We start from the raw sequence: 14,945 nt of genomic DNA on the forward strand, positions 1-14,945 counted from the left end.
AGAAAGACACTAGTGAACCAGGGACCTGGGACGCATCCATCCCCTGGGAAACCACACCAGGCTGGATCCCCTGTGCTCACCAACCTGGCCCTCCCGGAGAAGGTAACTTCGGCCAACTCGCAAAGGGCCAAGAGGAGCAGGGAGGCCTCCTCCCTCAGATGGTGCTTCCACCTCAACCAACACCCACCTTATCCAGAGACTTATTTGTCCTGCATTGGAGACAAAAGAGAAACCACGCAGCAGCCAGATCGGAGATCTTGCAGTCTAGCAGACACTTCCCAGGCATTCAGCAACCTCTCCTTGCAGCGACCCAGGGATTCAGGGAGGCACCAGGACTTGCCAGGGCTCACAGAAGGTTGGCAACAGCGGGCATTGCTTCAGGGATGCTGGGAAACTTCACCTCCACCCTCCACCCCCATGCCTGCTGGGTGGTATTTGAGATGCCAATTTGGGGCTGTCCCTCTTTGGCTTAGGGCTCTGACCCAGGTTCAAAGGCAGGGACATTTATACCTGTGGCAGCCATTGCAACCCCTTAGCAGAAAGTGGTTTCCAATCTCATTGTGAATGTAGGTTTTTGAAAGGAAGGGAAAATAAAAAACAGGAGGACTGTGGATGTCTGTTTGTGGAGGCCACGACATGGAAAATTCAAAGTGGCTTTGAGGAAGTTCCCCATTCACACCCTACCAGCAGGACAAGTTAGCTACTTAGCATGTGTTCAGAGCTGATGGGAATGGACAATCCAATAAGGTGGCCCTGTAGTCAGGAATCCATCATCAGTCCACAGCGAGCTGACCCAAGCTTTCCTCTCCTGACTCCATTTCCCAGGTGGGAACCCGTACACAGAAGCATCCTGCTTTCCAGGAGCAAATGGACTGTGCCCAATGGGACATTTCAGTGACAAACAAGGCTCCAATCTTGATCTTGGAAATATGGGCTCCTGGTTCTCTAGAACCAGACAGAGGCATCTGCTGATGAGATAGGACACAGAAAATGAAATGGGACCAGACTTGGAGATCCAAACATGCCAAACAGCACAGCATATGAACCAAGGCAGCTCCCAAGCCAGAGCCCTGTCTCCCAAGAGAAACATTGGCTCTGAGATCCTGGGAGAAGCAAAGTACTTCCGGCTCTCCTATATGCTTATGATGGCAATTAAGCAACTCAGATGTATGTCTGGATATGTGATTGGAATTCTGGGTCCCACAAAGGTCTCATGTCATAAAAATGCCCCTCGTCTTTCAATATTTGCAAAAACAAACAGAAACCAAAAGAAAGGGGGAACACAATCTTCACGGATATCATTGCTCATGTGGAAACTACTTTATGGTGGGATCTTCACTTCCGCCTAAACTCTGAAGGGTCTTGAAATACCTCTTTTTGGGTCATATGCACAATGTGTCCTCAGGACTCTCAGGCTCCCTTCTCCCACCCTGACTTCTCAAATACATCGCACTGCACCCCATACGTTCGAATGAGTCAATAACCACTCGCTTGACAGAAGTCTAAATGTAAGTGTACTGTCCTCCTAGTGGTAGATAGGTAAAATTGCAGGCCCAATGACAAGGAAAAATCAACTCGTTGCTCACTTTCAAAGGCAAACCTGGGAAGGGGAAGAGGGACTCAGATGTCCCAGGGACAGGGCAGATAATACAAACAAATGCAACAGACCAGGCGAGTGAGAGAGAGAGAGAGAGAGAGTACAAGCCCTGTCAAAAGACACAACTCCCACTGAGTTCAAGTTGATTGTTTTCTGCAGATGCATTTCAGAGTTGCCTTATCTTCGGATTGTTTAAGAGAAGCCAGAAACTCTGATTTCAGGGCGAAACCCTGTGATTTCTAGATGGTGACTCAATTTTCTTGAAAACACTAGGTGGGCTAAATAAAGCTGCCGGTCTACCAGTCTCTAAGGCTCTGCTGTGCAGACGGTGCAAGCCGTCTCCTGGAACCGCGGTGTTAGACTGCCACTCGCCAGTCAGCATTTGCTACTGCAGCAGAGGCATCAGCTCGGCACGTACAGCTGAACCCCTGAGAACTCACGCTGCGGGAGAAGCGGAAGGTCCGCTGAGCCACCCAGGGACGGCGGCAGGCTGGCCAGCAGGCACTAAATGGCCGACTGCTCCTGCAGGAACCCTTCAGGGCCTGGGAGGCCTTTATCTGTCTCAGAAGCCAAGGCTGCTTCTCGAAGGACTTCCAGGTGTTCCTCCGCAGCAGACAGTGACTGGTCGATCCAGTCCAGGCCCCCGGTCAGGTGGCAGGCATTCCTGGTCACCAGCACCAGATGACTGACAGACAGGAGCAGGGCAGTAGTCCTAGAAAAGGCAGCAGGATCAGTGTCCCTAGGGAATGAGGGATTGTGCACCAAAGCCCACATGGACAGACTCTGGTCTGGTGTTCTCCAAACTGGAGGCCCTTCCCCGGGAGGTTGGTGATTTAAAGATGGCTCCACACTCCAATAAATTTGGGCATGGCTGGGTTAAACAATGTTAACTGAAGCCTTCTCTGAGCCTGTAACATGCGTGATAAAGCTGTAAGGACAGAATACAATGTGCTGTGGCTCACTAACTCATTTAAGATTGTGGAGACTGTTTTCTGCAGCACACCTATTAACATCTCCCAGAAGAGTGTTCTGTAGGACTATTCAGATCTAGTCCATTGGATGAGCGCATCCCCAATTGTTGCCCACTTAAAAACACGATAGACGTACCTCTGCCTGGGGCATCCCTTATTGATTTTGAATCAATAAGGCCCCGAGCTGGTTTAGACCACTCTAAAAACAAATTTTAATTGAAAACCAAACTGAGGAGGAGTGTTTTCTTTCCCAGTATTGAAAGATTCACTGTAGAATATCTTTGATGGAGTGAGTGTATATGATGCAGGTGGGACTGTATCAGATTCTGAGCCCGTAGACACAGCGGGGCGGAGCATGGGAGCAGGGCAGAAAAACCAACTGAAGCCCTGGGAGCCAGTGTAATCACTGCAGTCTGGCAATCATCACACAGCAGATCTATGAAATGCTCATGTAAATCCAAGAGACAAAAGAATCTGCTTGTTCTAATGAGTTTGCATCTGGTAGAGGAGTATAACGTCAAAAGCCAACGTATACTCAGTGTACTACGGGAGGGTCACAAGCGGGGGTCTTGGGTACCTCCTGCGGAGTCTTGCGGAACTTGAGCACAGCTTGAGCCCAGCTGTCCCTTCCATCCTTTGCCCTGCTTACCACCTGCCCCACCCACCCACCCCCTGGGGAGTGAGCGGAGATGGGGGGAGCGGAGGCAGATGGGGGAAAGGGGAGGGAGTGAAGGTGCAGGTAGGATTTACCGTGGCCAGATGTTTAATCCTAAAAATTCAAAGTCTAAGACTGGCTCCCCCTAATCTCAGGCTTCAGGAAGAGCTCGGGCCTCTATCACCATTCACACTCAAATGAATGGGGCCTGCAGCCCTGGGAACCCAATACAGCAGCCTCCTCCACAACCCAGACAGAGGACCTCACAGATGTGATAAGAACAGTGAGCTTCTCGCGTGAGAAACCGAATGACCCCTCCCCCCTCCTCACCGCGCATCCAGGAGTTTGGGGTCCAACGGAGGGTACATCGATTTCACCACATCATCCACTCTGTGGGGAGGCAAAAGGATTTCAGTAGTTCACTTCCCTGGTGTCCTTTTCTGTTCTTCCTCCATTTCTACCTTTCTTTGTCCCGATCTTCTCTTCTGATACTGAAGAGCCCCAATCTTTAGTGATTCTTTTCTCCAACTGCTTTTGCCTTCTCAGACAGACTTAAACAGGAAGACTTCTGGTTCGATTTGGGGAGTATTTTGTTTTTGGGTTTTGTTTCAGTCCCGATAGTTTTTAAAAAGTGTTAAGCTCACCCTTCTGGACTGATGTTCAAGATACGCTACTAAATTAAAAGGGCAAACTGCCGAACGATATCTAAAGTTTGATGGGTCCACTGGCATGAAAATAAATAAACAAAAGCTATGAAGTGCAGCCGCTGAGCAGTGTGGAGGAATACCCAGCATTCAATCGTGTTACTGCCAGGGATTGGGGTGGGGTGGAAGTTGGGGTTCCTTGACTTTCCAATCTATTTCTGCATTTTGACTTCTGTTAAGTATTACTACTATTGTGTTTTTTAAAAAAGGTTAAATATAGTTATATAGAACACACACACACACACATACACACACACACACACACACACACACACACACACACAAAGCCTACAAGTTTAATTTGGGTCCAAACTGCTCCAGTGGATTTCCTTTACATACGGTACAATTCATCGTTAATTTTTTTTTTTTAATCAAGTTCAGAAAGGAGCTACTATTCATTCTGATTTGCACGGTTCAAGATTTTCATCCAAATCCTCGCTCCTGGACTGCGTGGTAGTCAGGAAGAAAAAATAATGATACATTGTTTGATTTTGAAAAGCACTTGAAAATAGGTAGATGCCCTCCAATGTTCTTGTCTCAGGGCTGAGGGGCTGGTGAGGAAACGCAAAGAACATCAGCGGCCGTCTTCGCCAGCCCCTTTCTCTGTAGTGCCCTGGAGCTGAAGCCACTCGCCTTGAAACTAATATGCTATCAACACACTTATGTGGAATAAATGGAGCAAGAAAAACAACGGGGACAAAAAAAGGCCAGATGAAGAAAGAAGTGTTAAAGGCAAAAAGATAAAGCAAGGGCACTGACTGAATTATGGCAGGGAACATTCTGGAAGCAGCCCAAGGGGCTCAGTAGGACGGGCCAGTGTGCACCAGGTTAGGTCCACTCTCTGAGCAATGCCACACACACCCCCTCTCGAAACAGGGCTAATCCCCAGCCCCAGGGACTTCCTTCCTCCCCAGAAATCTCAATCTCTTTCCTCCTCCCACCGCTCCTGGCAATGCCTCCTCATGACAACCAGGTATCACAGGAACTGCGCAGGCCCCAGGGGTGGCTCTTGCAGTGACTGGAAGCACGATGAAGGTCCAGCAGACAGGAGCAGTGCAGAGTCTCTACTAACAAGGGGTGGCCAGAGGAATGCCTGGTGCTTACTGCAGGGCCTTCTGGCCAGGCTGGTACAAGTCCCATAGCTACACCCACCTGGGACAGCTCCAGTTCAGAAAAGCCAAGAACTCTTCTGAGCTGAGTCCCTCCCTGGGATTTTCTCCTTCCTACTTTCTCAACTCTCTGAATGCCCTGGACAGAGTTCAAGTGCTCCAACTCTCATATTCCTTCAGAGGGCTGGTTCCTCGTGATCTAGCCGAGGCCATGGCAACCAGGAAACCGAGAGTCCCTGGAATTCACAGGGAGTGCCACCATTCCAACCGGGGACGTGGAGGCACTGTCCGGGCAGTAAGGCTGCTTGGCTGATTGAGAAAACATCCTGGACCTGGCTAACTCCCGACTCAGGCACATCCACATACCAGCCACCAGATGGCAGCACAAACGCAGTACCACCCTTCTCCCTAAGAAAAGGGCTTTATACTTCTCGACAAAGTCAAGCCCAAACGAGGGGGTGTAGTTGTTGACTACAGTCCTGCCGGTTGCCTCCCACGTGGGGTTTTGCAGACAGCCTGGCATTTGGGATATCTGAATGAGGTATGGCTTCTCTTCCCCCACCCCCCCGTCCCCACACCCAGTCCTGAAGGCTGCTGGCTGGGCCGTGGCTGGGCCAGTGGTTGACAGGGAAGTGGCAAGGAGCAGGTCCTTGAAACTGGTCTCCAGTACAGATAGGGCAGGGTGGGGGATGGTCACTGCACGAGAGTGTGGACACCGGCGGGAAATGTGCTTCCTGGCCCAGAGCCTGGGAAGAAGGGAAGGCAGGCAGCCCCAGCTGGTGTGGGGCTGAGGGAGAGGCAGCAGACACAGTGGGATCTGCAGAATGGACTAGAAGAGTCGGCCCTAGTCACATGCTAGAATTCCCCAAAAAGCCAACCAGAGGAGGAGGCCCATGGGAGGCGGGGGGCACTGTGTGAGACAAGTATCTAAACCCTGGTTTGGTCTCTGAGAATCTAAACCTTCCTGGACGCTCTGTAAATGTCTGGGACACCTGTAACTGAAGTGACCTATGTAGTTTCCTTGAGGAGCCTGGCCCGCCTGCCACCTCAGCTTCCGGTCCCTCCCTCCTCCCCAACCCCCCACTCCCCGCAGAGGGTGGGGACCTCAAGGCCCACCAGCTCACCTGGGGCTGATCCGCTTGGCCACCACGATGATGTCACTGACACTGGCTGAGGTCTTCATCTTGGCCCCGGAGCCCATTGTCATGGCAACAAGTTTTTCTGTCAGAGTGTGACAAATCTAACACAGTAGGGAGGGGAGGGGTGACTGAGCGGGGGGGCGCTCCAGCTCCCCCAAGAGTTTCTGCTGCCCCCACAAACAAATATGGCCCCTGCCTTGGGTTCCATCCCACACCAGGGGCCCCTAACCTAGTGGGCAAACTGAGTGAAAAGCACACAGACGAGAGAAATGGGATGGAAGCAGCAAAAGCCAAGGGCGCCGTCCAGCGAGGAGGGAGGGGTGGGAAGCTGAGATCAGGGTCATGGTTTCGGTTTAGAGGAGTCTAAGCTGAATTAATCTGTCTAAGAAAAATCATGTGCTCTAATTTCGCCTTGTCGTTTAGGGGGAAAAACCTACTTTCTCTTTCTATTCTTTCACCTCATGGTTTAGTCTTCCAGAAGGCTAGATCTCCCCAGTGGGGCACCCTCAGGAACACAGCTGGACAAAGGACAACTGTCCCCTTGAAGCACATCCTCCAAAAGCAGCACTTAGTTCAACAATTATCTGGGGTGACACCATGTTTGTCAACACAGCCATGGCAAATGAGTCTTTGGAAAAAGCAGGAAAAAGGCATGACTACCACCTGAGGACTTTCTCATCCATCAACAGTGCTGGCCACCCCCAAAAGCTTGGTTCCCCACTTCCACACCTCCCGATGTTAGAACCTGGATGTGCTTCTGTCCCTTGCAAGTAAGTGCCATTACCTGTCGCCTACTTGGGGCTGGAAAAGAGGGTAGAAAGAAGGCCAAGAGCTCACCCAGGAGAGAGCCTAGGCCCCTCCTGCAAGTCCCCACCACAGGGACTCAAGGGCAGGTGGCCAACCAAAAGGGCCTTCAGACCCCAGGGCCTCTCCCCTCTCCTTGGATCTGAGAATCTCAGGCTGGACCATTGATTCCAATCCAGTAAGACTCCTTCCTGCTGCTGACTTATTCCCCAGCTCAGGTGTCATAGGCAGGGACGGGGACAAAACCTGGTACCAGGACACATGCTAGCTGGGAGATGGGAAATGAATATGGTATAATTGCTCTAGTCATTAGACCTGTCTGTAACCATATCTACACCCAAAGAGCTCCTTGGAATTAAGTAATCCTGGACCCTAGGACAATTTCCTAGTAGACACTCCTTTGTCCCCCAAGAGAGACAGCTACAGGAGACGTGGGACGAAAGACATCATCCTATCTGTACTGAATGACACTGGAGAAAACATGGGCTGTTTCTGAAATCTTGAATAATTACTGGACAAAAAGATAAAGGTTGTAGTTTCCCAGGTTACGCGATGAAGAAACTGCCAATATCTGCAACTGACCAAATATTTCAATATTATTCTTATCACACAAGGATTAAAAAACCAAATGCTGGGGCACCTGGGTGGCGCAGCCGGTTAAGCGTCTGACTCTTGGTCTCAGCTCAGGTCACGATCTCTCGGTTTGTGAGTTCGAGCCCCACGTCAGGCTCTGTGCTGACAGCTCAGAACCTGGAGCCTGCTTAGGATTCTGTGTCTCCCCGTCTCTTAGCCCCTCCCATGCTCATGTCTGTCTCTCTCTGTCTCTCAATAATAAATAAATGTTAAAAAAAATTTTTTTTTAAACTATAGGAGAAGACAATCATTAAAAAAAAAATGCTAACAATATAAAAATTACCCCAAACTATAAAAACTAACCAAAACACAAACTGGATGCAATTTTCCACCCAATCATGGAGGTTGCAGGAATTAGAAGAAAAAAATCTGCCTTCAAGTACAATACTCATGGTTTGGATTTTTCAACACCACCGACCGTCCCATGTGGCTGACTACCGTCCCAGCCAGAGAGGGCCAATGAAGGACTTTCTAGTAACTGGGGAAGTCCAGATACAGAACTCAACTCACTGAGCAAAGGGCTGAGCTCTCTGTTAATGAAGGAAAGTGCCCAGAGAGAAGCTGGGGAGCCCACTCCCCCTCAGCAGCTACACAGACTCGGGCACACTGCCTTCCCCAATTGGTGAAAATGTGGCCAGTGACCACGTATGTGGCCTTTCTCACAGGCCACTGTATTAGCAGGACCAGGTGAAATAAAACCTTTAAAGGGTCTTGAGAATGCTCGCGTATAACAGACCACCCAGGAGGGAGTGGAAACAGCAGAAATCCCAAGCGTCAGGCATGTTTAAAAACCTTCTTGCACGGGTTCAGGGCCCTTCCTAAGATGCCCTTCAAGAGTCTGGGCACAGAGGCCCCTGGGTGGCTCAATTGGTTGAGCATCTGACATCGGCTCAGGTCATGATCTCACGGTTTGTGAGTTCGAGCCCCACATCAGGCTCTGTGCTGACAGCTCGGGGCCTGGAGCCTGCTTCCGATTCTGCGTCTCCCTCTCCCTCTCTGCCCCTGCCCCGCCCTCTCTCTGTCTCTCAAAAAAACAAATAAATGTTAAAAAGAAAAAAAAAAAAAGAGTGTGGGCACAGGGGTGATTTGGTGAGCCCCTCCACCCCCTTATCTCATGGGAAATCCAAAAGTATTACCTTCAAGATGGCAATGCAGTGGGACATGAGACCCCTGGGGAGACAAGAAGAATTTGTCAGTGCTCCTCCTTGCAGGCCCACCTGGCTCCGGCCACCAGCTCGGCTCCTCATGTAGCTCTGACCCACCGGGACACCACTGAGAGCAGGACTGCCTCAGGGTTAAACTGAACAGGTCCACGAGCTAAATGAGGAGGAACCTTCTTTCCTTTCCCTTCCCCTCCCGTATCCAGCCCACTCTCCCAGGCAGCACTCACCAATCAAGGCATGCTTTCTGAGAGCTCTGAGCTTCTGACACTGTTCCCTCCGCCCCGTGTGACTTTCCCCTTATTCTCAGCCTCTTGAGCACCTCATCTTTCAAGGCCCAGGTCAAAAGGCACTCACTCCGGGACAGCCTTCATGAAAGCCACCTCCACCTCCCCATCCCAGGCAACTCTAGACATCGCCCCCTGTGTGTGCTCACGGCGCTGTGCAGAGACCCACTAACGTTTCGGAAATAGTGTATTTAGTAGAATTCCTAACAGCTGCACTAACTGGCCCAGTGTCCTACATGCAATGTCCCCCACACGTCTGCTGGTGAATGACAATGGCACAGAATGGCACACACTTCTCAACATGTAGAGGCTCCTGCCGGATGGAGAGATCCCTGAGGGATCCTGGAGACAAAGGCTGCATCCCTGGAGCCTGGGTGTCAAATTCACGGGCCCCCTAAGGATAACCCAAGCACATCAAGGTGACTCTGTAACAACCTCTGCCACACGTCTATGGGCCTCAGTGTTTAGATCTACCGAATGGGGGGAGGAAGGACAAACACTGTCATAACATAATCTGATTCTCTACCCCCCGACACTGAGGGCCGGGAAAGAGCTGTAAGTGACTCAGTGCTCCCGGATGCCTGGTCAAGTGCTGTGGCAAAGGAACCTAGAAAAGGGCACCCAGAGGCCCATGTGCCATCTCCAGGGGACTGAAGGAAGTATGCGGTCCGCGGTCCCCAAGGCCTTACGAGGCATCTTCAATCCAGTCTTCGTTCTCCAGAATGGCCTCTATGTGGGGGTTGGTGATGACCACATCGTCCAGTTCCAACTCAGACGGCTCCGACTGGGTCTCCATGGCACCGATGAGGTCCACAATGGGCCTGGAAGGAAATGCCCAGGTGAGTGGTTTCGTGATGGGTGACTGTCGCTGACCCTCTCCTCACCGACGCCCACATATCCCCCAACAGGATGTAAAAAGTTAGCAAGTTAAAGCAGTGACCCCTTGTCCTGGAGCCACATTTAACCTTAGTCGGACCACAGGTGCGGGTGGGGCACGTGGCTAGACATGGGTCACAGAGGCAGGCAGGGCACTAAGGACAGCTGAAGCAGAATGAAATGAGCCACTAAGAGAAAGGGCAGGGCCACAGCCATAGGAGGCAGAGATGTATCAGACAGGGCTGCTCCTTCAGCACAAAATAACAGCCTTCTTAAACCCATTTTTCCTTCAAGCCTACCTTTTCCAGAGAAGCCGAAGTTCCTATTACCCAAACCTACCTGGTCTGCAGAATTACTGTCGGGAAGGACTTTGGTCCTACCCCCTCCTCGTTCTACTGGAGAAGTGGGAGGAATCACAACACTGACTTTACAACAGGGGACGCCAGAGAATTCCGTTGAATAGCAGAACTTTCCTGGGTCATATAAACGGGCATTTACAAATTATCTACCTCTTAACAGAGATGCTGATAGGATTCAGACAGAGGGATAAGAGAAACTAAGGGTGACCTGCCATGGTCCCTCAAGGGTCGATCCGTTAAAACACCCCTAAACGGAAAACTAGATCATGCTTACAAAACAGATTGCACATAAAACGCATCATGAAGAAATCCGTGCAAAGAGGGAGACAGTCCTCTGCTGGGATTTCACACAACCCAGTATCTGCTGCTTCCATGTGTGGCTGGAATGCAGGCCTGGGATCTCCGTTCCTACGAGTTTGGCTGGAAAGAAGTTGGATGTATTCAAATGCTAAGGGAAGTGGCCACTTCTGGATAGATGGCCGCACCTTTGTGGTAGGTGAGCCCATTCGGTCACTTTCTCCTTAACTCAGTGACAGAGTCAGAGAAGGCTCAGGACATTGCCAGGCTCCGAGGTGTTTCTTGGAAAGGGAGCCTTCGGGTACCATTTTAGAGACAAAAAGCTGAGCTAGAGTTGTCCACTACCAAACTCCTCGGGCTCCTCTCTTTTTTTTCTGCTGTTGGAGCCCCTGGCAGGACCCACCCCTCCTTCCTTCCCCTCCCCGGGCCCACTCACTTGGAGTCATAGCGCTGCAACAGGTCCCGAGGCCGGCAGTAACGCTGCCTGCAAACCACCACCAAGGCTGCAAACGAGGCCAGGAAGATGGTGGCCAGCACACCTATGGCGACAATCACCACAGTCTCCATGCTTCTGGGTGGCTCCCTCGGTCCCAGTCACGTCCCCAGCAGGAGCTAAATCTTGAAGGACACAAGGGCAGAGCAGGCCTTGGTAAAGAAGCAGCAAAAGAGAGTGGGGCAGCGGGGTCCTACCTGGGGGGGGGGGGGGGGTGCGGAGAGCTAGGTTCCCCCAAGTCACCTGCAGAGACCTGAGGGCCTGAACAGAAACGAGATGCATTTTATGTCATGTCCCAAATCTGCCTTTTGTCTAATTAAGAGTTTGCCACCTGCTGGACCAGGTTGGCTTTTCAAATCTGCACAAAAGGAAACATCATAACTAACACCGTTGTTTTCACATCTACACCAAGTGCAGGAAAGAATACCTTCCTAAGAAGGGCAGGACTGCATTTACTGAGAATCTACTCTGTGCCTGGCACTTTGTGTGTTAACTCTTCTAACAATCCTGAGGTAGGTATTAGTATTCCCATTTTATAGTTGAGGAAACAGGTTCAGGAAGGTTAAGTAATCTGTCCAAGGTTCTGTAGTCTGAAAGCAGAAACCTATTCACTTAAACTGGGCTGGGCATCCACCTCCCCTCACCTTTCTAAGAAGGGAAGAAGATTCTAAACATTGTGGAAAGGCATTTGACTGTCACTTTCCGTGTTGGAAACTTACCACTGATGGTAACATGTTCATTGCCTATTGTCTGTTCTCATTCAGGGGGTTCTTCCACACCTATCCGAGACTCAGGCGGAGGAACAAGGGCATCTCAGGGAACTATGTATTCATCGCAGGCTCCTACTAGTGTGCCTTTGAGCAAGTCTCTTCCCCTGTCTGGGCTTTAATTTCTCCATCTGCACAAGAGGGGCCTTGGTCTAGGCGTTCCTATGATCCCAGGATGATGCAGAATTTATTCTATACTACATGCCTCAGAGGGTTTGAACGTTCCCGGTTGGCATTCAATAAGTATCTACTAGGCACCAAGCACTAGGCTGGATTCTGAAGATTGGAGATAATTGAGACATGAACCCCAAACCTTGAGGAGCTGAGACACAGGTGTACAAATGGACACATGTTTTCTGTTTGCCGGTCAACCACTTCCCCAGCTCAACTCCTGTGCTGTGTCACATGCAGAGAACACGGACAAGAGGTAACTCTACTTGTATGATATTTTCTGCGAAAGCCTTCTTCCCAGGGCAGATGTTGTTTGAGCTGGGTTTTGAAGGATGAGTAGGAGTTTGCCAGGTGGACAACATAGGGACTTGGCTGGCTCAAAGTGCCAAGGAGGCCTTTCTCAAAGTTTTCCCAGAGCTGTCCTACCACCTGGAACTCACTTGCTCAAGAGGCTGAGAAGGCTGGGGTCTGTCTCTTTTATTTCTGTATCTCCCATAGGAGGTGGGGGTGGGGGATGGGGAGTGGGGAAGGGGGTGGAGAGGGTAATTCTCAGCGTCTGCCTCAATTTCTCTAGATGTGTGTTTCTCTACACTGTCCCTCCTGAAGGGCTACCTCCTTTAGCCCTTTTTCTTTTCTCTCATTTCTGTGTCTCTGTGTTTCTCCATTTTCCTCTCCAGGCATCTTACCCCCTCCCCAGCGTTTCCTGTCCCCCCCTCCCCCTGCACCGTGGCCTCCCAAGACCACCCGCTTTGTTTCCTGGCTTCCTGTGGGCGTCCTGAGTGTGTTTCTCTGAGTCCCTATGAGCGTTCTGAGTTTTTGCGGCCTTTCTCGGAGCGTTGTGTCAGAGCGTGTTTCTCTTTTTCTCCGTGTATTTTTCTCTGTGTGTTTCAGGATAAGTTTTTGTCTCTTTCTCTGTCTTTGTGTAAGCGTGTGGGTAGGTCTCGGTTTCTTGGTGTGTGTGTGTGTGTGTGTGTGTGTGTGTGTGTGTGTGTGTCCCCCACCCTCTTCACCTCCAAGGGGCTCTAAATCCACCAGGATAAAACAGCCCCGAGCCTCCGCCTCCTTCCTTCCCCCTGCCGGGAACACCAGTCCCAACACCCAGGTCGGAAGAAGGGACCCCCGGCCCGGCCCGGCGCGAGGCTCGCAGGGCTCCCAGGCGCGCAGCTCCCACTTTGCCCAACTTGTGGGTGCCCGGGCTGCAGTGCGCGGGCTCCGCGGCGCCAACAAAGGTGCCGCCGGTCCGGGCCCCCCCCCTTCCCCGCCATCGGCCCCCATCTCCTGGCCCCGGGACCCCGGCGCGCCCGGACGCCCTCCCTCCCGCCGCTCCGGAGCGCGGCGAGGCCCACCCACCTCAGGCCGCGGCCGCAGGACGCATCCCGGGGGCGCTCCGGCCGCCCGGCCCCGCCGATGGCAAAGTCCGGGCGCGGGACTCGAGGGCGGCTCGCAGGAGCGGGGCATGCCGGGAAGGAGCTGGGCTGGCCGAGGAATCAAGATAAAGTCCCCGGGAGCCAAACCCCCAGGTCGGGGGGAGGGGGGCGGGGGCCGGCCGCCGCGTCCAAATCCCCCGCTGCCAGGCGCCGCCGTCCCCGCCGGGCCGGGGGTGGGCGGGGGGTTGGGGCCGCGGGGAGGCCCTCCCTCAGCCACCCGGCAGGCGCTCCTCGCACCCCTCCCCCCTCCCCGTCCCCCCCCTTCCCCTCCCTCCTCTCCCCTAGGGCCCCAGGCTCAGAGGGAGGCCGCAGGGTCCTTATGGCCACCCAACCCCTACGGGGCCGGCCGTCCAGGGGGGCCGTTGAGCCCCAGCAGATTCGGCTGTGGGCTGGTCAGGGAGCCAGTGCGCCCCTACACACCGTGGTTTAAATCCTGGCTCTGCCACTCTCTAGCTGTGGGCAACTTCTTTCACTTCCCTGTGCCTTGGTTTCCTCATCTGCAGAGTGGGCCCACTACTTGTAGTCGTGCTCAGAGCTGATAAAAGGGTCAAATGACATGATGCATGCAACACATTTAAGAGTGCCTGACCCAGGGTAGATGCAAACCAGCGTGAGCTCTCATGACAGTCTCATCCACACTGGACACACAAGCAGGCCCACCCCTAACAGTTGCTGTGCCAGGGACAAGCGGAGAAATGCAGGACTCTGGCTGGCTGTCCTGCCCCTTCTGTTTGTGCTCTACTCCAGCGACCAAAGGGAACTCACACTGTTGGTTCACCAACCCTGCTCTGCAAACAGCCACCTCTCTGCCATCCCTCAAGCCTAAGGATGCCCACACCAGGAGGTACAGGTTGCCTTGGAAGGATGGAGGTGGACACAGGCTCTGGAGACAGGCTGGGCTCTGGGGGCAGACTTGTTTTCAGAGTCCAGTGAGCCAGGAGCATGGTCTAGAAGAAGGCATGAGTTCTAGATGGTCATCTCCCTTGGCCCTCAAACTCCTAGCCCTGTAAGGAAGAGGCAGAATCAGAGTGAGGCCCACTACAGCCTGGGAGTTAAGGCAGAGACCCCATCAACTAATCTAAGGTCAGTACTGGTGACAAGTCCCAAAGGGGGCAGACTCGGTCCCAGGCAGCTTAATACAGTCTCTGCAAACTGGTCACTCCTAGGTTACTTGAAATCCACAGAGGTGGTTGTGGGTTTTTGTGAGGGGTTTTGGGTTTTTTGTTTTTCTTTTTCTTTTCTTTTCTTTTTTTTTTTTGGCTTACAATTAAAAAAAATCTAGTTGCCCACATTTTTAAAAATTAACAATTTCACTTATACCTACAGATTTCCAGCTTCTCTGGGAAATTCAGATCTCTCAAAACACAGCCCAGATGGCATGGGTAGGAATGGTGAGTAGGAGAGGGGCGGCTGCTATCCCCAGGCCTGCTCTCCTGGCCCAGGACTTTCCCCGCTGCATACAATGCATGTGCGTGCATTCACAGCTCACCTGTTTT

At 52.1% G+C, this 14,945-nt stretch overlaps 2 protein-coding genes across 2 annotated transcripts in view; both read right to left on the reverse strand.

The window, feature by feature from the left end:
* The window catches only part of SPACA3 (sperm acrosome associated 3), a 38,367-nt gene extending 37,183 nt beyond the window's left edge, over positions 1–1,184 (reverse strand). The window contains exon 1 of the mRNA XM_058706020.1: positions 188–1,184. The gene's annotated coding sequence lies outside the window, so the exon portion shown is untranslated. The remainder of the gene's footprint in view (positions 1–187) is intronic.
* A 121-nt stretch (positions 1,185–1,305) lies between these two features.
* TMEM98 (transmembrane protein 98) lies at positions 1,306–13,550 on the reverse strand. Its single transcript, XM_058706023.1, has 7 exons — positions 13,373–13,550; positions 11,028–11,209; positions 9,749–9,880; positions 8,749–8,782; positions 6,161–6,276; positions 3,554–3,613; positions 1,306–2,309 (listed from the first exon to the last, which is right to left on the reverse strand). Exons 2-7 carry the CDS (start codon positions 11,156–11,158, stop codon positions 2,102–2,104), a joined length of 681 nt encoding a protein of 226 aa, XP_058562006.1. The 5' UTR covers positions 11,159–11,209; positions 13,373–13,550; the 3' UTR covers positions 1,306–2,101.
* Positions 13,551–14,945: the final 1,395 nt, after the last annotated feature.

Source organism: Neofelis nebulosa, chromosome 16 (assembly GCF_028018385.1).
Source record: "Neofelis nebulosa isolate mNeoNeb1 chromosome 16, mNeoNeb1.pri, whole genome shotgun sequence".
NCBI lineage: Eukaryota > Metazoa > Chordata > Mammalia > Carnivora > Felidae > Neofelis > Neofelis nebulosa.